This window comes from Elephantulus edwardii, unplaced genomic scaffold (genome assembly GCF_000299155.1).
Source record: "Elephantulus edwardii isolate Elephantulus edwardi_28Jun2011 unplaced genomic scaffold, EleEdw1.0 scaffold00092, whole genome shotgun sequence".
NCBI classification, from domain to species: Eukaryota; Metazoa; Chordata; class Mammalia; order Macroscelidea; family Macroscelididae; genus Elephantulus; species Elephantulus edwardii.
Window position 1 is genome coordinate 9,040,901 of NW_006399842.1, and position 25,383 is coordinate 9,066,283.

The window sequence follows — 25,383 nt, forward strand, 5'->3', positions numbered from 1 at the left end:
AAGTCTGTGGAAGGCCATAATGGCCCTGCTTTAAGTGGTTCGCTGCTCCTGCAGCTCACCATGCTGTCTCTGCCTCCACCGCCATCTTGGATCTCAAGAAAGGCACACCTCTCCATTTTGATAAACCATCCCATGTCCGATCCACTTTGATTCCCAAAATAGCTCTTGATTTTGCCATTTCTTTCTTACTGTCACTGCTCCACCATCACCACGTACCTGTGCTCCCAGATCGGGGTCCTGCCTGGTCTCCCTGCATCCCTTCCCATCACTTTCTAATCTGCATCATATAGCAAGCAGCTCTGGGTTAAGGAAAAGGACCCCAGACCAAGCATTTTAATTAGGACAAACACCAAACAAAGACAGTCATCTTAATTAAGGAGAATCATCGGCATGTGTGCCGAGCACAGAAGCCCAGCACAGAAGCAGATGGATTCCCCTGATCGGCAGCCGTGGTTTTCATAATACATGCTAAGGAACAAAGGAAAGCATTACAAGATCATGATTGGTGGCAGCAGACTACACAGAAAGACTCTGATAGACGTAGGTACATAACTGCAGGTTAAAACAAAGGCTGCAGATGGCGTCTGGGGTTTCTGCCTTGTGGTTAAGTATGACAAATGATTATGTGACCTTGAACTAGAACTCCAACTTTTAACGTGATTTAGAGAGCATTATGCTATATTTAAGACACATTGTTCAAATCCACCAGCTGCTCCACAGGAGAAGGGTGGATAGTCTCCTCTAGTGTGACTTATTACCTCTGAAAACCCACTGGAGGGTGAGCTATGGTTTGGTTCTGACTTGACAGCACACCACCACCACCACCACAACAACAATCACCACCATAACAACAAAAACAATGGAAAGTCAGCTATGGGTTGGTTCCACTTGTTGTTACATAACAACAGTCTATATCTGGTAAACCACCAAGGACATGCCCAGGAAATGTCCTTAGCTCTTTGTATAAGCCTGAGAGAAAATTGCACCTCCTGGGTCTTGTCTGCGACTTGTCTAAGCTTAGCATACTGCTGGCTGTAATGGTCAGCAAGCATTGGGGAAATAGCACAAAGGGCTCAAATGGTATCTCTGAACTGATATCAAGACTCAAAATGGAGTTAGGGCTCCTGCGATTGCCTGCAGCCTTCCAGAAACCAAGTGATTTAGAATTTAAGTTCTAATGCAACTCTGGGGATGCTTCTGAAATGAACATGCCACCATTCCATTTCTTAGTTGCCATTGTCCTGAAGACTCCAGACTTACCCTTCACCTCAAGGCTGTATCTGATTTGATTTGTCCCCAGTCAACCTCATGTCGTAGAGCAACATCACAGAGTCTGCTTTAATAAAAGCCAAGTTAATGTACTGAGGGACAGAGACCGTCCAGTCTGGGGAAAGCTTCTTAGAGGGGAAAATGCTGCCTCTGCTGGACCAAGAGCCAACATGCATCTTACAGTGTTGGATCAAGAACTAAAGATCACAGATTTTATAACAGGTTGGAAAAAAAGTCATCAGGAAAGTGAAAGGTAGGATATCTAGATGTGAAAATTTGACAGTAGTAGATCCAAAACACGTAAGTGGGATTGCATGATTGGCCAAAGGTACTTGCCATTCAAGTTTATTACAGGGTAGTCCAGGACTAGGGACAGGATCAGTTGTTCTGCCTCAGTCATGTTTATTTCTAGGAGTTTATTATAAATATGACTCAAAACTCATCTTGGGTATATTTTTCTATAATCACAAAAGACCCTTTAGGAATAGAGTAGACATCCATACCTCAGAAAAAAAGGGATATCGTCCTTGGGGAATATGGCCGACGTCTGCATCAGCACCCTTGCGAAGTAAGGTGGTGCTGTTCTGCTATTTGGAAAGATAGCTTTAAAAAATCTCTGTGGAATCTGGACAGATATCAAGACTGTAAAATGAATTTAAGGTTCCGCTTTTAGATTGCCCTATTTACATTCAAACTAAGTGCTTCTGATTTTAGACTCACCCCCTGCTGTCCTGTCTCTCCTCATACACTACCTTTCAGCCATACGGACGTTCTCTCAGCTGCTGGAACAAGTGGTAGTTCAGCTACTAGAACTTCTCTTTCTTTTGCTGTCCAAGTCACATCAGCGCTCAGCTTAAAGGTCATTTTCTTGGGAAACCTTTCAGGAAGCCTCAGGCTAGGTCAGGACCCTCCTTCCTCACAGTCTCTCTCATAGAACGCTATTTCTTTGCTACACAGCAACCTCCATTTGTGAATGCACAATTACATTAGTGTTTACTTGATTTATATCTCTCTCTCCCTTACAAGTGATGTAGTGGTTACAGCATTTTGCTGTTAACTGAAAGATCGGGAGTTCAAACCTGCCAGCCACTCCTTGGGAGAAAGATAGGTGCTTCTATAAAGATTTAGAAGTCTGCTTTATAGACGTCTGCTTCTGTAAAAATTGACAGTCTTGCAAAACTTTATGGGGCTGTTCTACTCTGTGCTGAGGGTTCATATGTGTCAGATCGACTCAACAGCAGTGAGCTTGGGGATTTTTGTTTTGTTTTCTCCCTTAAACAATCAGCTGCAGGATGGCAGGGACCATGTTTGCGTGGCTCGTCAATGAAGCATAAGGCTTACTCAGCACTTAGCATATAGACAACATTCAAAAGTCTTTATGGAATTGAAATAGTTGGAGGATTACAAACCCTGTAGTATTATAGGCAAACCATAGTTTGTCTCATCTGTATTTTATTTAGGAATAAAAATTCCACAGCTTCCCTGCATTCCCAGAGGGTTCTCTGACAGGAGCTAAAGACCACTGATGGGAAGAAGTGCTCAGTGGGAATCTGAGAACACCGGCTTTGGGTTCAAATAAAGCTGGGGTGCTTCTCCATGTACTAGCTGTGTGACCCCAAGTCTATCAGCTCTGAGCCTCACACTCCTTGACTATAACACAAGCTAAAAATCATGGCCCTGCAGGGTGTTGGCCTGTGGTAGTTAGTGCTTTCTCGCACGGGGGTGGGACTTCACAAACATCCTTCTCCGTTTTCTTTGCACCTTGGTCACTGGGCAGCTCTTTGTAGGACACGTTCTCTGTGGGTGCTGGTTTTTCTGACAGAGAGAATGGAGACCAGAGGAGGTTAAATATGAGCTGGACAGTCTAGACTGCATCACACCAGCTTATTCCTCCTCAGAACTTTGCAAAGAAAGATGATACAGGATGTGGTTCATTAAACACAAATAGGCCCACAAGGCTGCCGTTTCCACCAGATGAAATTACCAAAAAAAGCATTTGTTCCCCCGTTTAGATTGAGTCCATCTGGAACGGAACACCCTACTCTTTTTCCTACTGGTGTGCACTAAGAATAATAATCCTTTGCATGTGCTCGGCGCTGAGCAGCACACAAAGCACTTCCGTATGCATTGTTTCATCCAATTGGGTCGTCACAACAAGCCTGGAAAGTGGGCATTGTTATCTGTCTTTCATGCCCGATGAAACTGAAGCTCAGAGAGCTGAGTGACTTTGTCAGGGTTCACGCCAGGGAACTCGGCTGAGTGGGGATTTGAACCCAGGTTGCTTTCATCACAAAGCCCGTACTCTGTCCGACTGTACTGCAGCAGCCTCAGAACTCTTTTAGATGTTGGCATCAAACCCAAGGGAACCATATGCTCTCCTGTTCTGCTTCTCTCATCTGTAGTTAAAAGAACCGAGGAAAGCTAAAGCTCAGAGTTAGGTGATCCACTCGGTGCACACACTCTCTACACTTTCCAGCACTTCCCTCCACAACTTGCTGCCCACTCCTTGTGAGATGAAGCCAAACTTGAAAAAGCCAAAGCCCTTTAGAAATCTCCTTAGTAATTAATCATGGGCCCAGGCTTCATTGTTGGATTATGACCAGGTGGTATCAGGGCTTCCTGGAATACTGCTTTCAAAGCAATCCTGGGTCAGGAGTAGGCTCAGTCAGAAAAAATGTCACGATTGCATAGCAACACCTGTCATGAGTATTCAATAAGAAGGCAGGGATTCCGATGCTACACATTTTCCATTCCAGTTCTAGGCTGGACAGAATTATTCCATTTCACAGATGGGGAAACTGAGGCAAGGATCTATAATGAAACAGAATCTGCTGCTAAGAAGGAGGGGGGACATTTAGGAAGGAGGTGGTGGCTGTTATTGTTGTTATTGTGTACTATCAAGTCAGAACCAACCTACTGCTGCCTCTCCAGGGTTTTTAGAGCCAGTAAATCTCACAAGAGGAGATAGCGCATCTTTCTTCTACTGAATACCTGGTGGATTCCAACAGTGTTACCTCTGTCTTGGCAGCACAATTCCTTACCACTAAGGCCAAGAGATCCGTAGGAAGCTGGTAGAAGCATTTTCTATTATTTCCATCTCTCTAGTTCTAAATATTTAGAGCAAATTTTAAAACTCTGTATAGCCAGTGCCCCCTTTATCCTCATAGATGGCAGTGCTGGTTTAGAAGACTATCCAGGTTCTTACTTCAGGGAACACTTATGTGCGCATGTACACTATGTTATTATCTGCAGCACTAGAGACAGTTCCAGTGTCATTACTAGAGGCAGCAATAACGGACTGACACTGCTGTCAATCAGTCACACTTACACTATCTAACTTGGATACTTCCCACTGTCACGGTCTCAGGAATGGGATGCAGGGGCTGAGGAGGTGGGATCATTAGACAGGATCCTTCTCAGTCATCTCACACTAAAAAGGTGGAATTTTCCTAGAGATGAATATGGGGCCTTTGTTCTCTGTCTGCCTCCAGCTACTTTGTGAGAACTGAATGGTCAGGATGGAAAACAGATACACAGACTGGGGCCTTCTCCCACCAACCCACCCCCAACTCTAACCTAACCAGTTGAGGGCAGCCTCACAGTAAATTCTTGGAGAAGCCACATGGCAAGGGATCCTCCTTCCTATTCTGTCTCTCATTTCTTCCCTTCCTCTTTTCACTCTGCTCCATCATCTCACAATAATGCCAAGCCCTAAGTATACGCCAATTCCCATACAAAGTGCTAAAGAAGATCTGAAGCACTTGCTGCAAAAGGTCAAGGACTATAGTCTTGAATATGGATTGAAGTTCAACATCAAGAAGACAAAGATTCTCACCACTGGGCTAATTGGCAGCACCATATTAGATGGAGAAGAGATTAAGGTTGATATAAATTACAGCTTGCTTAGGTCCACAATCAACACTCTTTACACCAGCAGTCAGGAAATCAAAAGACAAATTGCATTGGGAAAATCTGCTGTCATGAACCTCTCCAGAGTGCTGAAGAACAACGATGACAGTCTAGATACAAAGGTGCACCTAATCCAGGCAACAGTTTTCTCAATTACTTGTTATGTTTCAAAGACTTGGACAATGACTAAGGATGACAGAAGAAGAATTGATGTCTTTGAGTTGGGGTGCTGGAGAAGAGTCTTGAACATACCATGGACTACCAAGAAAACAAATAGGTCTGTCTTGGAGATGGTAAAACCAAGTTTCTCCTTGGAGGCTAGGATTTTGAAGCTTCTCCTCACTTACTTTGGGCACGTGGCAAGGAGAGATTGGTCCTTGAAAAAGGACATCATGCTCAGAAGGGTGATTGGACAGCGCTGGAGAGGGTGACCCCGGATGAGATGGATTGATATAGTAACTGGGGCGATGAGGGTTGGTGTGTCAGAGTTAATGAGACTGGGTCAGGATAGGAAAAGTTTCAGAGCTGCTGTACATAGAGTTGCTCATCACAGGCAACTTATAACAACAATAACATACTATGACAGGTTTGGAAGCAGGAGTGGCATCCACTGCCTAAATAACATGCCTCCAGAAAGTCTATGAACTTTGATAAATGTTGATAGTTGAAGAGGGGCGTCAGGCCATTTGCTCATAGGGTCACTATGAGTCAAGCTTGACTTGAAGGCAATCAACAACAAGCTTGCCAAGGAAATCAGACTCAGGCTCAGTTCTCATCAAATGGGGAAGATATCAGGTGACTAGAGCAGTTACAATCTTCTGTTCTGCAACAGAGGGAAACAGACAAGTATGTTTGTGGGGGCAAGAACGCACCTAGTACAGCTTGGGGTGAGGGTGGCACTGGCTCAGGGTAGGCTAGGATGATTCCCTGGAAGTTGAAATGTCCAGGCAGAGCCTTGGAAAGAAAGTGGAAATTTGCCATCTGGAAAGGTGGAAAGAAGTGGGATGCCAAACAAAGTTAAATTGGATACAAAATTGACCATTTGCAAAGTCTGGCACCTTTGAGAAATGCTGAGTCCTCTGGGAAGAGTTAAAAGCAATCAGTGGTGCCTGGATCCACTTAGCTGTTCAGTCCTCCTAAGAAATTATGTTGGCTTTTTGGGTAGGTCTTTGCTTGTCTTTTGCATTTTAGTCTCATTGTGTTAGATAAACTTCCACTGCCTTGGCCCCTGAACTACCATGAATCTCCAAACGCATCACATGAAAATAAGTGCCAGCTTAATATGTGGATATTGTTTGGACAAATATTTGGACCTCATAACATTGTTATGAAGATGACATGAAGTCATGTGATTCATTTGCCCATTGTGGTCCTCTCCTCATCAAAGGTATTTTTCAACAAATAACAACACACATAACAGACAATATGTAACTTATGTCTCCCAATAGCCATAAATTAGGGCAATATCTTTTTGTTCCCTGAGCCTAAATTTACTTCTAAAATGGGTATAAAATTCCTTGCTTCATAGAAATTTTTTTGATAATTAAATGAAACAATGTGCATAAAGTGCTTTTATTATATATACCTGACATATAATAAATTCTCAAGAAACACTGGCTATTATAAGGATTTCCTATTACTATTATTATGAGATGGAATTAAGTGAATGATAATGAAGATTATTATGTTTTACAAAACAAAGCATAATACTCTTTCCAATCTAGGACACAGCAATCTTCCTGCCTGAATTTCTGAAGTAAATCATGGCTAAGGCATATTTGCACAGCTGGATACCAAGCTTATAGTGGTCATGTTTGAGTTGGCAATGATATAAGAGAAGGACGATAACCTATATACTTTGAGTTCCTCCTGAAGGTTAATAAATTGCATGATCTCCAGTCACCTTCATAACAACCCTGAGAAGTCCAGATTGTTATCTCTAACTCCTAAACGAGGAAATTCATCTGCACAAGGTCACATTATGAATTGTAAGCAGCAGAGGCAGGAGTCCATTCCAGGACTATGGACCTCCAAAGTCAGCATACCCTATTCTTTCCCTATAATGACATAGGATGTGCTGAGAGGGAGCTCTGATGGCTTAATGGTAGGGAAATGGATCCTTAGAAAAGCTGAACTGTGTGTCTACTCTTTTATCTGACATTCTGCATTTATAGCAATAGTTTTAAAAAATCGACCATCCAGCTATATTCCACATTAGTGAGCTGTGTTTGGCAATAGTCAACACTGAAGTGTGAAGTTAGAGTAATGGTAGTTATAATCGTTGTAATTATATGTCATCTTGGCTGTGCCATAGTCTTCATTGGTTTGGCAGTTACATAATGTGTTATTTGTTCATTACATTATGATGTAGTCCTCCTTCATGTTCACTTAATGATGACTTTCCCATAATGTTGTTGTTGACTGCCTTCAAGTCGATCACGACTCATAGTGACCCTATGAACAAAAAGGCCTGACACCCCTCTACAACTGTAGACATTTATCAGAGTTCATAGAGTTTCCCAGGGCATGTTTAGGAAGTGATGCCACTCTGGCTTCCCATAACAGCCTTGTCTTTATAGTATAACTGCGTTAGTGAGAAGTGGGTATAGAATCCAAAGGTACACACCTGATAAGTGGTATTCTCTCTCTTTTTCTCCATCTTTTCTGTCCTTTTACTACATATTACTTAACCACAGTGCACACCCCCCAAAAAGGCATTCTTTGCAAGAGACATTTCTGCCTCAGAAGTTTTGAATCAGGTAAAATTAGAAAAAGAGGAAGATCCTGCTTGTGTCCATGTCAATTCCAACTCAGTAGTGAAGATGACAACTGCCCATAGACTCTTCTAGACTGTAAACTTCATGGATGCAGATAGCCAGGTCTGTTCTAGAACCCCTGGTGGTTGAATCACCAATCTTTTGGCTGTCAGTTGAGCTCTGCCATCAGAGCTCTTGAAGAGGAAAAGCCCAGTATGATTCAAGCCTGTTTGATGCAGGCCAGCTGGTTTTAGACTCTTGTTTCCAAGCAACATCACAGCTTTGAACCAGATTTTTTATATTGATTTGACCATTGATCTGCTGGCCTTGGTTGTGTTTATCAGGCATCCCTGCTTAGTCCCTGGGGGGTTTTCCCTTGAGTTCCAGGGCTTGTTTCCCTTCAGCTTACTCCCATTCCTCAAGTGCCCAGCAGGATGGCAGTCTCCTTTTAGAGATCTTAGCCTAAGAAGTCCCAAAGTCAAGACACCAGAATCACTGAACTTTATAATTAGAGTGATTCTTAGCTTAATACACATATTATTATAGATGGGAAATTAGAGCTCGAGGAGAAGAAACACTTGCTCAAAACCAAAGCAGTAACAAAGCCAAAACTCATTTCCATTGAATCAATTTTGATGTGTAAATTTGTGATATGATTAGGCTTTCATCTAGCTCCCTTCCCTTCCTCTCCCACCACTCACGAGGTGTGCTGGGAGACATTTCATGAGATCATGTGTCCAAATACTTCTCCTTTGGTAGCAGCTTCCTTGATATGTAATTCATATAAGATACAATGGAAGGCATCATTTTCAGCCTTCTTCCCCAGGTGTGAAAGTTTGCATTAAGCACAAAAGAGAACTCAACTTTTAACTATTTTATAATTGAAATGATTCTCTAAGGAAGAGCACAGCCACCTCTCAACTCTACTTCATTTTCCAGTGCAGCTAGAATTCGTGATTCAGGCAGGTATCGGGGGTGGGGAGGCAGGAAGTACAGTAACCATCTGGTACTGAATGTGACCCAAGGTGTTCATATACCTCAACATATAAGCTAAGATGCTCCTTCACCCTGGTTTTTATTTAGCTACAGTTTTAGTGCCTTCTACACTTTGGGCATTTTGCTAGATGCTGTGGCTGTAGCAGTAAATGAGACATTGCCCTGACTTCACAGAGCTCTGCCTCGTATGGGAGAGTTTCATCACCAGGAAATGACAGTGTAACGTATAAATGCTAGAAAAGTAAGCACAAAGCCTTGTGTGTGCTTTGGACTCAAAATATGTGGTGGATCAGGAAAGGCATTACTAGAGATCTGAAAGAGGTTAAGATTTAGCCTGACAAAGGTGGATAGAGGGGAAATCTTTCAGGTAGCAAACTCAAAAACCTCAAACTTATTGCTGAGTCAGAAGTGACTCACAGCTGACCCTAAGGTGGGTTTTCAAAGGCTGTAAGTCACAAGGGAGGAAACTGCTCATCTTTCTTCCATGGAGCTGCTGGTAATTTTGAACTGTTTGCCTTGGGTTGGTAGCACATCTCCTTACCACTCAACCACCAGAACTCACAAAAGTAGGTACAAAAAAAGGCACTGAGACGAGGGAGAAAATGTAGGTAGAACAAATGATTGCTAACATGAGATGCAGTGAGAAAACCCCAGAGATAAGCAGAAACCAAAGCTCACTGAGACTTGTTGACCACGCTAAAGATTTTGTACCTTTACGAAGAATAATTGGAGACCACATGAAGGTGATAAGGACTTTTTAAAAAGGACTTTTATAGTATTGTTTTCATTTTACAATTTTACTCTAGCTGGTAGGGGATAGGGCTTAAATTGGGATAGGGATGCTGGATTAGAGTATAATAGATCACTTAAGAATGTTTCAGGAGAAAAACAGTAACAGCTTAAAATCTGATGGCCGTGAGAACGAGTAAAAGGAAATGAAAACTACTTAAGTTTTTAGAATGACTAGAACTTCATGAATGAATGGTGAGGCATGAGAGAGAAGATGAGAGATACCTTTAAGATTTCTGGCCTAAGTCCCAAGATCGATGCTGGTGTTCCCTTTATTGCTGTTGTTAGATTCCTGGATGTTGACTATGAGCAACCTCAGTGAACAACAGGTTGAGACCTTGCCCTCCCTGTGCCATCCTCACAAGCTCTGCTATGCTCAAGCCTGTTGTTGCAGTCACAGTGGGAATCCATCGAGGGTCTTCCTGTCTCTTTCTATTTTTTTTAAAGCATGATGTCTTTTGCCAAGGAATGCCTCCTGTTCATTTGGTGGGATAAAAGAAGAGGGGCAGGTATGGCAGAGCTGAGTTCAGTTTTAAATATGAGGACTCTGAGGCTTGTAAGGGATAAACAAATAGCAATATAGAGTGGGGAAAGTGTATGTATACTGTTCTGGTGACCAACAGGAAGCAAGTATGCAGATTAGGGAACAAAGAGAATGAATGAGTCAATTGGAGACAAAGAAGATCTTCCAGAATAAACAAACTCTTATTTTTTTTTTTCAACTTGTTTCCTTAGGGAGTTAATTTCTCTTTTCCACATTCAGTGCTATTTCTGAGGTTCCATTTAGACACTATCCTTTTTATAATGTTTTTAATTAATTTCAATGAAAATTTACAGACTTTAGCTTTCCATTTATTCATTGTTGCACTTTTCTCCCTGCCCACCCCTCCCCCCAGTACATGCTTCTCTTTGAAAAGTAAAAGAAAAATTCTTCACAATCCCTCCCCCAGGTCCACTCCACTATGCAGCCTTCATTCTGGACTTCTGTCATGACAAAAATACCTAATCACATATCCCTTTTAAACAGTTTTCTCCCTCATCTGTTTCAATGCGGTATACATTATTTATCCGGTCAGTCTGTCTCCCCCCAGCCCCGATGTCAGTGCTGTTTTACAACAGTGGCACCATGCAATATTTGTCCTTTTGTGACTGAGATACTTCACTCAGCATAATGTCCTCCAGGGTCACCCATTTTTAATAATACAGCATGAGTTCCTTGTTTTTCAATGCAACATAGTATTCCATTGTGTGAATACACCACAGCTTCTCTATCCATTTGTTTGTTGATGGGCACTTAGGTTGTTTCCAATTCCTTGCTATTGTGAACAAAGCCGTGATAAACATGAGTGTGCATATATATATGCTTGGGTGGCAGTTATGGTCTATTTGGGGTATATTCCCAGTAGTGGAATTGCTGGGTCAAATAGTATCTCTATTTGAAACTTCTTGAAAAAGCATGACACTGCCTTCCACAGTGGTTGCACCATTTTACACTTCCACCAACAGTGAATAAGTGTTCCAGTTTCTCCACGACCTCACCAGCATTTGTTTCTTGCTGTTCTGTTAAATTTTGCAGTTCTGACTGGGGTTAGATGATATCTCATAGTTGTTTTGATTTGCATCTCTCTTAGGCTAGGGATTTTGAATTTCTTCATGTGCTTGTTGGCCATCTGAAAGTCTTCTTTGGTGAAGTGTCTGTTCATATCCTGTGCCCATCTTTCAATTGGATTATTTACCTTTATCTTGTTGTGGTGCTCAAGTATTTTATAAATTCTAGATATAAGTTCCTTATCTGACATGTTATTACCAAATACTTTTTCCCAGTCTGTAGACACTATCCTTTATTGTATTCAGCCACTCTCTTTGCCGCTCATTTGTACCCAGTTTAGTTTTTACTCATATTAATCATCCTAATATACATGAAGTAGGCTGGAGTTAACAGTCCCATTTCATTGAAGAGGGGGAAAGTCCTATGTGGCTATAGTCACCAGAGCAGAAGGGAATAACAGATACTCTGGACTTACCCATTTAGCTGACAAAGAATTAAAGGATCAAGGTATAAGTGTCCAGTTATATACGACAGTTATTCCAATGCACCAATTTGTGTATATTTTATTTTCTTAGATCCAGGTCTTAAATCTTAGATCCACCAGCAACTCTTTGAAACATGTGTGATTTTTAATTTAACTTTATTTCACTTTCATAGAATCATTAAATTTGCCAAACAAATTTCAGATCCTTGAGAATTGAGAGATTTAGATTCACCGTGACTTGGATGGTTAAATATTGTCATTTCAAATATTCATGCAGATGCTAAGAAATTAAACCTATAAAATTTGCATTTATGTTATAAGGTCCTTTTCAGTGTTTGACTCTAAAACCTTGCTGTGGTCCTTTAGGAGTTTGACAGTCTCTCCCCCGCCATCCCCACCTCCACACACCACTAAAATTTGGTTTGATGTTAAGACTGAATGTGCCTCACCACTGATGGCTCAGAATAGGGCAAGGCTCTGGTCTCTTGTTCGTGGTTCACTGTGAATGGTAGTCAATTTGACAGCACCTAACAACACCCAGAGGCTGTAAAAAAATGTATAAATCACATAATGAAGCTTTCTAGGAGAGCTGAGGGAGCCCCTAATCAGGTTTAAATGACATAAGACTGGCTTGACTTTTATGGTGACTGGGAGGCAGGAGAGGCATTCTGCAAGAGTCTATTTGCAGGTTGGAGCTTGTGTCTTTTGAAATTCTTCCCAACATCCAAAGTGCACGGACTCTTTTCAACTTGCCCAATGTGTGGCAGTCAAGGATGAAAAATGGTAGGACTTGATAGCTGTCTAGTAAAAAAAGCAATGTTATTCTCTATTACAAAGCTGTATCACTCATTGGCTCAGCCTATATGGAGGGAGCAACTTTGCATTATTTCAGGATTTTTAAAAGGTAGAAAGTTTGCTTATAAGATAGTGTTAATCAGTGATTCTCAATATAGTTATATCAGAACATAGAGGGACATTTTCAAATTATACCACATTGTACATCACCTACAAGTGTCAAGGGAATGTTGAACTCTACTACCTACAAAAGAATGATGGCCTTATTGAGCCATAGGTACTGACGAGAATGAGTGATGTGGTTTAAGGCAGGAAAGAATGAGTATTATTAGTCAGAGGAAAAGTCATAGAAAAATAAGTTACTTTAGATCTTTTCAGTTCCTCTAATGAGTCTCAAGTAAGATAAACATTTTACTCGTAATCTTAAGGTTGTACCTTTATTCAGGCTGTTTTCTCTACTTCCAAGGCCCTCTGACATCCAAGCCAGAAAAACCCCAAAGTCCCACAGCTCTACTATGAAACTGATTTCCACTCACTGCAACCCTCGAGTGCAGAACTTCCCTGTGCAGAGGGTAGTCTAGTCTATGCGGAGTTGTACTGTTGGCCCAAAGGCCGTTCCTCTGTCTGTCAGGATCCACCAGTGCTCCCACGAAGTAAGATGGACAATCTCCTCCTGGGCTTTACAGCCTTGCAATGCCAATGGAGGTCACCCATGGGTTGGTTCCAACTCAGTGTCAATGAAGGGAAATGACCTCTTTACTGAAGTTTGACTGTCAAATTTTTCTTTCTTGAACTGCTTGAGGATTTGGAACTTCCAATGTGAAAACTCCAGTGTTTTACCCAGTGCACCATGAGGTCCTCTCAGTCAGGAATACTGATGAACCCTGACTGAAAGAATTAAAGAGAATACGGCGTCCCCTTTTCCTTATGAATCAGATAAACTCTCTCTCAGGGAGGAGTGATAGAGAATGACAAAGGACACATTGACAAAGGAGATTAATCAGAACTGGTTTTGGCAAGCACTTTGTCAATGGGACAATTAAAACAAACTTTCAAGGGTGGGGGAAAGAAATGGAGCTCCAACAAGTAAAATATTCATGTGTAATGTACAGTTGACCCTTGAACAGTAGGGGTTTGAACTATGAGTCTACTTACATTTGGATTTATCTTTCTGTTGCTATTGTAAGCACATGTGTTTCAAATATCCACTTAAAACACTGTCATCCTAACCACCTCTGGTGAACAGTGCATCTGAACAGTGCACCAGTAAATGGTATGTAGATTTTCAACTGTGTTGGAGATCTTGTTCCCTAATCCCCAGGTTTTTCAAGAACCAACTGTACTGGAAATGGAACCACTGGAAAATGACATGATTAGCATCACAGGGCTTAACTTGTAACATTTTTGCCCACCTTCCTCAAGGCAGCTCAGCTCATTGCAGTAGAGTTGGAACTAAGATGACTCTCCAGTAGGTTGTCAGAAGCTATAAATTACACTGGAGATTGTCTATATTTCTCCCTCAAAGCTGTAGGTGGATTCAAACCACCTGATTTGAATTGGCAGAGCAACTCCAATTCACCAGTCCACCTTAGTCACAACAGGTGAAACAACAGAAAACATAATATATAGGTAGGTTCTCTCAATTTGTGTTGTTCAAGAGCATCTGCATTTTTTTCTCATTTGAATCATATACTTATCTTATACTTAATTGTGTCAGTTGAGTATATAATCTTATTTCCATAGCTATCTCATTGCTGGGTTCATGATTCATATTTCCATTCATTATCCACATTAAAAAAATAAGTCGTCTAGTCAATTCAGTCACATAGTGAGCTTACAGGACAAAGGAGAACAGCTCTGCAGATTGCCAAGGTTGAAAACTTCATGGAAACGGACTATCATATCATTTTTACCCCCAGAGTGGGTGGTGGTGGTGTATGCTGTTGAATCAGAACTGACTCATAGCAGACCCTGCAGTGGGTTTTCAGAGGCTGTAAATCACAATGGGAGGAGATTGACCATCCTCCCTTGGAGCAGCTGGTGGATTCAAGCCACATGCCTTTGGGATTGCTGCAAAACATCTTCCCCTAGGCCACCAGATAGAGTTTTCAAAGTGTCAAGTTTTCAATTAGTAGAAAGCACTTTGAACCACTCTTCCTGTGTCAATAATAAGACATATTGTCAATACTAAACTGTAGATGTCTTTTACAGGTTTAATTAGTTATTGGATGAACATGTGAAGCTTCCCATCTTAATATTGGGTGAAAACATATTATCTTTGAGTTATAACCTGTAAACTGGGTAAATTACCAAGACAAAATGCTGGTTGTATCTATATATGGAGGAGAAACTTTTTTCCTTTATATTTTAAAACTGATTTGAATGTACATTTACAAAGCAAATTACTTTTCCATTCCACCATTCATCCATACATTTTGTAACATTAACACTCACAACATAAACACTACTTCGTAGTTCTTCTTTGATTCTCCTTTTTATCAATCTTTCTTTCCTACCCCTTCCTGCCTTCTGAACTTTATCCTTGGGCACTTCTGATCTTATATGATTTGGCATGCGTTTTAATTTACCTACATAGTCAAACCACCTTTTCATCTTTCCAATCAAGATGCTAGTGAGTTACTAAAAAGGAAGACCCTCAATAAGATGGATTGGCACCGAGACCACAAAATTGAACTCAAGTACAGCATCAGTTGTGAGAACAGGGCAGACCACTGTTGCTTTTATTTTGTACATATAGAGTTACTATGAGTTGGAATTGGTTTGCTGGTACCTAAAGACAGCAGTGACGGGGTAATGCGGACAAGTGTCTCAGAGATGGTGAGATTGGCTCAGGATAGAACAACGTTCAGAGCTATTGTTCATAGAGTCACACAGCAACAAAAATGTCAACAGATGGAAAAACTCTGTCCTGTCTAAAAAATATAAGGGTAACTATCAAATGCATTCAATTTACTGTAATTTCAAAATACTTACCACTTCTGAGGGTTTATGAAATATCTGATAGTCTGTTAAGTATTTTACATCTATCATCTCTCTACAATAATGTACTAAAAAGGAACAGAGGACTTTTATATTACTAGTGAGAAACTGATGCTCAGACGGGTTAAATAACTTAATGGTCACAGAGCTAACAAAGGGAGAATGAGGGCAGAACTTGGGCTTCCCCACTTACAAAGTTCAGACTTTAAGCACTAGGTTAATTTATTATTTCCACCCAAAATCAAGATGTGTTGCTTATTTTCACTATTGTAATTATTTTATGTAATACATGCTGACGGTGATATTTCTTTTAAGTTTCCCATCTACAAGAACAGCTAAATATGTTTCTGTGTTGCCACTGGTGACCTAGCGGCTGCACCACAACTTCGAAAGCACACAGTTTGAATCCATCAGCTTTTCTCTAGGAGGATGGACAGTCTCCTCCCATGTGATTAACTGCCTCTGAAAACCCACTGGAGGGTCAGCTATGGGTTGGTTCCTACTCTATGGTAAACAGCAGTAACGAACATATTTAAATAGACAGCAAGTCTTGTTGACATAGTGCTAACATATCAGGTTGCTAACTGGAAGGTCAGCAGTTTGAATCCACCAGCTGCTCCACTGGAGAAAGAAGGACATTCTTCTCCTATAAAGATTTATAGCCTCAGAAAGAGTTTGGTTCTGGTATCTATCTTTCTCCCCTTGACTCCATTTCATCTCTTAAAATGAATCAAGATGCCATCATAATACTTAAATAATCAGCCTTTCAGAGAGCTGGACAATGACTAAGGATTCTAGAAGAATCAGTGTCTTTGAGTTGTAGTGCTGGAGAAGAGTACTGAACATACCCTGGGCTGCCAAAAGAACAAACAGGTCTGTCCTGAAGAGGATGAAACCAAACTTCTCCTTGGAGGCAATGACTTTGAAGTTCCATCTCACATACTTTAGTCATATGGCCAGGAGGGACCAGTCCTTAGAGAAGGTCATCATATATGCAAGGGTGGAGGGGCAGTGCAGTAAAGGAAGATATTGTAGGAGATGGACTGACACAATAACTGGGGTAATGGGGGTAGGTGTATCAAAGCCTGGCTGAGGAGAGGGCGGGGTTCAGAGCTGTTGTACATAGGGTCACTATGAATTGCAGGTGACTAGATGGCACATGCCACCACCACCACGCACCTGATTCAGGCCATAATCTTTTCAGTCACTTGATATGCATGTGAGAGCCAAGACTGTGACTGAGGATGACAGAATAATTGATACCTTTGAGTTGTGTTGGAGAATTGTACTGAACGCCCCATGAATTGCAAAAACAATGAGTTTTGGAAAAAGTATAACCAGAGGCAAGAATGGCAAAGGTGCATCTCTCTTTCTTTGGCCATGTTGTTGATAGGCTATTCCTCGGAAAGGGATTATCATTCTTGGGAAGGTGTAGGGTAAGCAAAAGACGACCCCAATGAGATGGGCTTCCACAGTTAACTGCAGCAATGGCTCAAGTGTATGAGAGATGATGAAGATGACACAGGATAGACCAAGGGTTAGGACTGTGGTTCACAGGGTCACTGAGCTGTCCTCGATTCAATGATACAGCAACAGCAGCACATTTAGTCTCCCCTAATTTTCAGAGCACCAAGTTCTGATAGCCTAGTCTATAGGGAGCTGTGCTACTAACCAAAGGCCACAGGCCTCTCTAGCAGTTCGAACCCAAGAGTGGTTCTTCTGCAGATGGGCAGTCTTCTCCTAGTGACAGCCTTGGATATCCAGTGGAACTATGAGTCAGTTCCCGATCTATCATAATTAGTGGGAATTCCCACAAAAGTTTACTGTTTTATTACAAAAGATAACTGTAGCTAAACAGGGTGACAATGGCTAGTAAGTTCCCAAGGTCACAATACTGGAGGCAGAATAAGCAAATGGACAAAAGGGCCATTGATTCTGAGGGGCAGGCAGATTTTTCAGATTACACTAATGCAATCACAGTAACATCAAAGATTACAAGAAACTCAACTACAGTTCTAGTTTGTTGACAAATTAATGTCAGAAAGGATCTTCCTGATGAGCCTTACCTTTTCTTATATATATGGAGTTCTGCTGGCTTAGTGGTAAGGAGATGCACTGCCCACCTGGAAGCAGGCAGCTGCTCCAGAGATGGGCAGTGTCCTCCTGTGTGATAAACTGCCTCTGAAAACTGATGCACTGGGCTGCTAATCACCTATCCCATGTTCCATAGGGGAGAGAAATGATTCAGACCCATGTCCGACTGCAAGCCCAGTGACTTCCCTCAGAATGCACAGTTAGTCCCTCCAATGACTCACTAACTCCAGGGTCCCATAATATCATTATTGACAAATGGAAAGTACGTATTTTGCTAACCACCCTCCTAATAACTGCTTAGTTTGTAAAATTCATCAGGCACCTGCTCTTTCTTATCTGCAGTTTGTTGAAATTCTCTTGAGGGGCTGCACGTCTTGAGTGCAAATCAGCATTCTAGTCAAAAGCGAGGTAGAGCGCTGAATTTCACACTAGGTTATGCCCTCTATTCCCTTCTGATAGCACTGAGTAACACTTCATTTTTAAGAGGCTGTTAATTAGTACTAGATTAAATATACAAGCACTTAAGACATTACTTGCCCACAAGAACACTGTGAGACTCAAGCCAAGTTTATCCAACCTACTAGAACAGTATCCCTCTACTGGTCACCTTAGGGAGCTCCGGTGACTTCTTAATATATTCTGTCCCACAGCTGACCCTCCAGCAGGTTTTCAGAGGCATCACACAAAAGGAGACTGCCCATCTTTCTCCCACAGAGCAGCTAGTGGATACAGACTGCACTGCCTTTAGGGTGGCAGATCAGCTCCTTACTGTTTCACCGGAGCTACCAGCCATCTCAGGGAGATCGGGTGGTCTAGTGCTAAGGGATTACACTGCTAACAAAAGCTACATGGTTTGAATCCACTAGTTGTTCTGCAGGCGAAAGGTGGGCATTCCTCCTCTGTGAAATTTACTACCTCTCAGAACCTGCGGGAAGATCAGCTATAGGTTGGTTCTGACTCCTTGGAACATAACCTAACAACTTGCCATGTCAGACTGCCATGTTGCAATGTGACTAACCGTCACAGACATTCAAAACAAGGCTATACCCAGCTTTTGAGAAAGTCTGGGGCAATAGGATACTAGATTTCAATACAATTGACCTTTGAATATCACAGGTTTAAACTATTGTGGGTCAATTTATATGAGAATTTATACATATATGGGGGGAGAAAAACCTGATTAATCATTTCCACAAGAGGAGTCTGTTTTTCCAAGTAAATACTGCAGTAAAAAGTGATCTCGAACAGTTCTCGAGTTATTTTCCATGTTTATTGAATCAGTAGTCCATATGAAGAGCATCTAGTGATGCTGGCAAAGTTAGAACACTCCAAGAAAAAGAGGAATTTCTAGATATACACCATTTTGCAGACTGAGGTCTACCAGTAAAGTTCAGACAAATTATTCCAGTGTAAGGGCCATGTAAACAAAAAGGAAATTTGTGAACCTGCCACTGTAACAGGCATGAACACTTTGCACTTTTTGCAAAACACTTTATCTCATATGGAAAATGCAGCTTTATGTGGGTTCTTTATATAATACTATTCGTATGTAACACAGGAAATTCCTATGTAACATAGGAAATGTATTAATCCACTGTTTATTTTACTGGTAAGGTTTCCAGTCAACAGCAAACCAATAGTAGTTAAATAATGGAGTCAAAGTATTCATGAATTTTTGACTGTGGGAATCAGTGTCCCTAAACCCCAAGTTATTCAAGGGTCAACTTACATTTTTCACAGCAAAGACCATCAGGTAATTTATGAGAAAATAAGCACATTATCATTTTTCTTAATACCCATCATTGTTCCTGGCCCACAGTAGGTGCTCAATAAATGTTACATAACATGACTCAACACTTTGAGCTTTATACAGAGCAAGCACTCTTCATCCTGAGAGGAGCCAACCTGTCAGTCACTTCTGTTTGTCTTTAATCTTCCATGTAAGTCACAAAAGGGCCTGTCTAGGAATTCCTTTCTGTCCAGACAAGGAAGCTGTGTTATAAAGATCCAATAGTTACCGAAGGGCCAAACACTGCCATCCAGTCAGCTAAATAACTGAGGACATATACTCTATCTAGAACCAGTACTAAAGATCAGTTAGTCCTTTGAGTGGTAGGAACACAGGCATATGGACAGAGTGCAACACAATGATTTCTATCATAAAAAAAAAATACAAACACCAAAAACCAACCATGAAATGGATTGATAGTAGAAAGTAATAGATTTACATCAAATTTATTTGGACACTTGTGGTCAGGAGCATGAAATACTTAACAAAAGTTTTGAATGCCAAATAGGGATTTGTAAGACAGGTAAGAGAGTTGTAAGATGTCTAAGAAGTACTGTATTTGGCACAGCTGGACTGTCTGATATCACCAAGACTTATGATTAATTGAGAAAGGTAACTATAGTTACTGAGAACCACTGGATTCTAGGAACTCAGTTATTTTCATCTTCCTTCTTACGTGCTTCTTGAGACACGAGTCATGGTTCTCATTTTCCAGATGGAGAAATAAAGGCTCAGAAGGGTTACATGACTTGAACAAGGCCACAGTGCTTTTAAAATGAAGAGTTATTAGCAAACTTGTAGTCAATGCTGTACAGATTAAGTCTTGCAGTAGTGTTAGCAGAAGGTTAGGAAGCAAGGAGACAAAGCATACAAACTCAAATCAGCCAGTGCAGCTATTCTTTAATCTATTTTACATGATAAAGTTGTATGTAAGATTTTATCTGAGTAAGTTCCCTGCTGCTTTAACGCGAAAACGGTGGTAATGGAGCAAACTAGTTTCTAGGGGCCATTTTCTACATTTCAGTGAGCATGGCAGATTAAGTGAGAATGGTGCTAAATACAGCCCAAAATACTCCTATCAAAGAGAAAAACGAAACCAAAATCATTCTGTCCAAACTTGCTTTCATTCTGAGCCAGCAGATACCTGCTGTACTTGAGGACCACGGCGTGAGTGTGGTTTAGCCATGGACACACACAGAAATGCACAATCACAAAGCATTGCAACAGCAGTCAGAGGCATCTGGTCTTCTTTACCTCACGCCAGTCCACAGTCCACAGCACTGTATCCATTCCTCAGCTGCAAACCGTTGGCTTACGGTCTTGGCCACTGAGTGCCTCCACAGCTCTCCCACTGTCAGCAAAGACAGATCTCCTATGCTGTGAACACCACAGATAAAGTGGCTTTAATAACTAGTGCAGACATGTGTGATGCTCTTTTAATTGGATCAATTTCCTCTTAATTATACAATCTTTGAAAATTAGATGCGATTTCATAATCAGAGCATGGGATTTTCTCCAGGTGAAAAGTAAAAACAACACACTAGTTCAGTATCCCCTCCTTTTCTATCTGCAGACAGCTATCACAACATAAGAGGGGGAAAAATTACTTTTCAATCAGTCTAGCAAATTGTACTTCACTGAAAGTTTTTTTGTATAACCATAACCCCTAGGTCTAAAAATCAAAGTATGCTGCATCTTTAGCACTAAATCCTGTGAAATAAGATCATGCCCACAAGCTGGTCTTAAAAAGCAGAGGCACACTTCCTTTTGAAAGCTCTAAGTCTAAGGAAAAACTAAGATTCAATGTAAGACAAGGTGTTGGTGACTCTCTACCTTGGATACGGATTCTGAATACATGAACGTGGAAGTGAGGTCTGGATTACCGTTACATATTGGTGCTTTTGTCTGGTTTCTGACGGGGACAGATTCTCTTAAGAGAATGAGGGGCTGAGATACAGAAGCAAAGCAGCATGGTACAAATCACCTTCCTCCTCACCCTTTAAATCTCATGATTTCATTTAAAAAAGCATGAAGACCAGTTGAGAAGAAACAGTTATCAATTCTTTAATTCATCAAGAGTAAATGGAAGTAAATCTGAAAACCATTATTATGTACTTGGAGAAAATACAGAGTAAAGACCCAACAGTTTTATGATGTTTCAGTATTAAAAACGAGGGGTGTCCACCTCTCCACTTTGTAGGCCCTGATCTACGTGATACAGCTTCTCAGACAACTCTTTAACACACTAGTGGAGAAGAGTGGTATGAAAAATGATGAGCCCTGGAGATTGTCCAAGAGTGTTTACTGACTGTATCAGCCTTCATGTTTGCATATTTCCATCCATGCTCTGGTGTAATACTAATCCAAATGCTTTGCTGAAAGCCAACTTATTTCTAGGACAGTCTTCAAAACCAACCAACTAGGACCAATCCACTCTCTTTCACATTTACAATTAGAGGTGAATCCAAGATGGCACTAATCTCCCATCCGAGAAGCATTACTTCCCAAAAGGACTAACTATATCATCTCCCGTGGTGGTACTAAATGAATGTGCTCTCATACTGATTAAAGAGAGCAGACCATGTCATAGGGGAAAGATGTCTGAAATGTCAAAGGTGGAGTGAACCCCACTAAAGCATGCATACTGAATGCAGCCAGAATTAAAGACAAAGTGTCAAAAGTGAAGCATTATAATAGGAATAAAACGGGCCAGAAACAGCCAAGCTAAAAGAGAAAAACCAACAAGGATTCAATACAGGGGAAAATTTCTATTTACAAAAGGCTAAAGTGGTTCTCTCTACTAAAGTCTTGAAGATGCTAACGTCTAATTAAATTTCAGCTAACCTCATTAGGTGTTCTACTAGGGAAATACATCTGTTACAGCTCTAAATTTAAGGGGAGAATAATATGTTAAAAAAAAACCCACTTAAAGACAGAGCTTCTAAAATTCTAGGGCTAGCCAGTTGGAACCAGGACACAGCTGAATCTACTCTACAATACCACCAATAACCAAGGACAAGGGAAGGGAAGTTATCAGAGAAGACAAAATGGCTATTTCTCTCCTAAGGGGTGGAGTATCTCCTCAGGTGGTAAGTATAGATTTTGATGCAATGATCCCAACAGTCCAAAACTAGCAACTGCCCCTTAGGAGTGAGAGCAATGCCCACTGGGCAGGTGAGCCCTTCTCGAATAAGGACGCTATAGCCTCCACCCTTAGGGAAGTGAAGGATTTCCTTGCGACTACTATCAGCCACAATGAGATCACCACGGGCATCCACACACATGCCAGCAATACAGCGGAAATCCTCATTCTCTGAGAAGAAGTGGCTAATCTGTCGACCCAGCTGCCCATCCGGGCCCACCGAACCAATGGAAAAACCACCCTCCAGGTGGTGCTCATTCTGCCGGTTCTCGAGGTTGAGACCCAACCCCTGGGTGAAGTAGACAGTGCCCTCTGCATCGCACGTGACAAACTTGGGCCGCACAGCACTGCAGAGGCAGCTGTATTTGACCACCCCTGCGCCTCGGTCCACAGTGAAACACCAGAGCTTTCCACCTTCCACATCAGTTACCACAAACTGGCCTGAAGGCAGGGCTGTAATGCCCCAGGGTTTGCTCAGCTGGCTCCGGTGACAGGCCACGCAGTGGCCATCCAAGGTGTACACCTTGAGGGAATTGTCATAGCTGTCGGTCACACCAATCAGTCCATGGCAGTTCATGGCCACTGAGAGAGGAGTGAGATTGGGCAAATCAGCCCCAAGGAAGCTCAGCACAAAGCTATCAATGCCACTGGGGCTGCGGCGGATCTCCTTCAGGAAGCCCTTGCGAGTAAACACCTGTATACGGTAGTTACCTCGGTCAGCAACCAGCACTTCTCCTTGACTGGTCACACAGAGACTGACTGGAAGGTTGAACATGCCTGGAGTGCTGCCCTTAGCCCCCATCTTCTTTAGAAAGAGACACTGTTGAATATTAGCAGCAGTCTCAGGACCCCTTTGCTTAGCGGGTGAGGACTTCGGACTGGCAACCATTTCCTCAGGGCTCAAGTCCATCTCTCTAAACGTAACAGAGGTGGAGGCAGCAGAGGCTGCCGCCTCCTCCATGGCCCAGGAATCTTCCATGTTGACTGTCCGGGGCTTCTTCACAGCTTGCCCAATTTGAAGTGGGCCAACATGGCCTACCTTAAGGAGCTCAACATCCTGCAGGGTGAGCTCCCGGGGTAGGTTGGCAGTGAGCTCCGGCTCCTCCTCGTCAGCTGTTTCCTCCAGTAGTGCTACATCAGCCTGCTTAATCTTGGCCAGAAAGTAGTCGCAGCGAGATACAGCCTGCACTTCCGCAATGTTGAGCAGGTAACTCTGTTCCTCTACCACTTGACTATTGGATTTCTCAACCTCAGCCAGAGAGCCAGTGAAAAACTTGCGAGAACGAGCCAGCTCCTCTTGGACTCTGCGCTCCTCATGCCCGTATTCCTGGAGGACGGCTTTATACCTTGCCTGAAGGTCCTTGGACACTCCTTCCAAGGCGACCTTCCGTCGCTGCAGCTCACCCATAAGCTCTCGCAGACGGGCCAATTTCTCTCCAAAGTCTCGCCGCCGCTCCTCAGCTGCCTCTTTCACAGGGAGTGTGCAGTGGCCAGGAGGCTGGTGGTCAGCCTCCCGGCAAGGCTCACATAACACCACACTACAGGTCTGGCAGAACTGCCGCGGCAGCCTTCGCCCGCAGGACCGGCACATGAGCAGCCCCACAGCCTCACTGAGCCCGGCCGTGTCAATGATCTTCAGTACAGTCAGGTTGTCTGTCAACTGAGACAGGCTGGTTATACGGGTGATCTTGCTGCAAAACGGACAGCGGACACCATTGATGCTGCTGGCCAGCAGCTTCTCTAGGCACTGTCTGCAGATGGTATGGCCGCAGTGCAGAAGTTTGGGTCGAAGCTGCTCCTCTGTGAAGGACTCCATGCAGATAGGGCATTCCAGCACTTCCCGAAGGGCATCCAGGTTCAGGTGAGAAGCTGCTGCGGCAGCAGCCATGATTCTTCCTTCAAAGGATCCAGCTAACACAGCCAGCAACTAAATAGTTTATCACCTGTATTCATGCCCCACGGAGTCAATTCCTGACAAAGAAAAAAGAGAAGCCATTATTAAATTAATAAATTAATTCAGAGTCACATGGAATCACAGTCAACTCAATGGCACCTAACAATATATACATTAATTCACTCAAAAAATATTTACAGAATGGCTACAATCACTCATTTAATCATTCTGTTTTAAAATAGGTATTTATTGTATCTTCCTATGTGTTCAAAGAAGCTCTGGTAGAGTAGATCAGTAGTACAAATTATCAGATTGCTAGTTGTAAGAAAAGCAGTTTGAATTGACCAGCTGCTTCATGGGAGAAAAATGGGCAGATTACTTCCCATCAAAATTTAAACCTCGGAAATCTGATAGAGGGTCACTAAGAGTCACAATCTCATTAAAAGTAATGGGGTTTACTGTGTATAAAAGAAACTCTGGTAATAATATGGGTAAAGCACTAGATTGATAACCAAAGGTTAAGTGATTCAAACCTACTCAGTGGTTCCATGGGACAAAGACCTGGCAATCTGCTTCTGCCAAGATGACCCTGCTGGGGAGTTCTACTCTGTCACATGAGGTCACTCATCCAATCTGACTTGACAGCACCTAAGACTATGTGTTAGGTGACAGTAAAAGAGGGAAACAAAGCAGACAAGGCACTGACCTGAGCCTGATTCTAGGCAACTTTCCACTCACTGGGTATCCCAGGATGTAAAGAAATCTTTATTGGAGGAGAGTGGCCCTCGTTCTCAGTGGAACAACTGGTGGATTTGAACCATAGACTTTTTGGTGAGTATCCCAACATGTTATACGGACTATAGTTCTGGCTTCAGCCTTCAGAAACCCACTTTCTTAAGTTTCATGACCTTTGGGAA

General features: G+C 42.1%; 2 protein-coding genes across 2 annotated transcripts in view; one reads left to right on the top strand and one right to left on the bottom strand.

Annotated features, from left to right (window-relative positions):
- ASTN2 (astrotactin 2) overlaps window positions 1-25,383 on the top strand; it is an 895,904-nt gene that overhangs the window by 557,353 nt on the left and 313,168 nt on the right. The gene's annotated exons all lie outside the window — the stretch shown is intronic.
- On the bottom strand, window positions 22,493-24,460 carry TRIM32 (tripartite motif containing 32). Its single transcript, XM_006890706.1, has one exon. It carries the CDS (start codon window positions 24,458-24,460, stop codon window positions 22,493-22,495), a length of 1,968 nt encoding a protein of 655 aa, XP_006890768.1.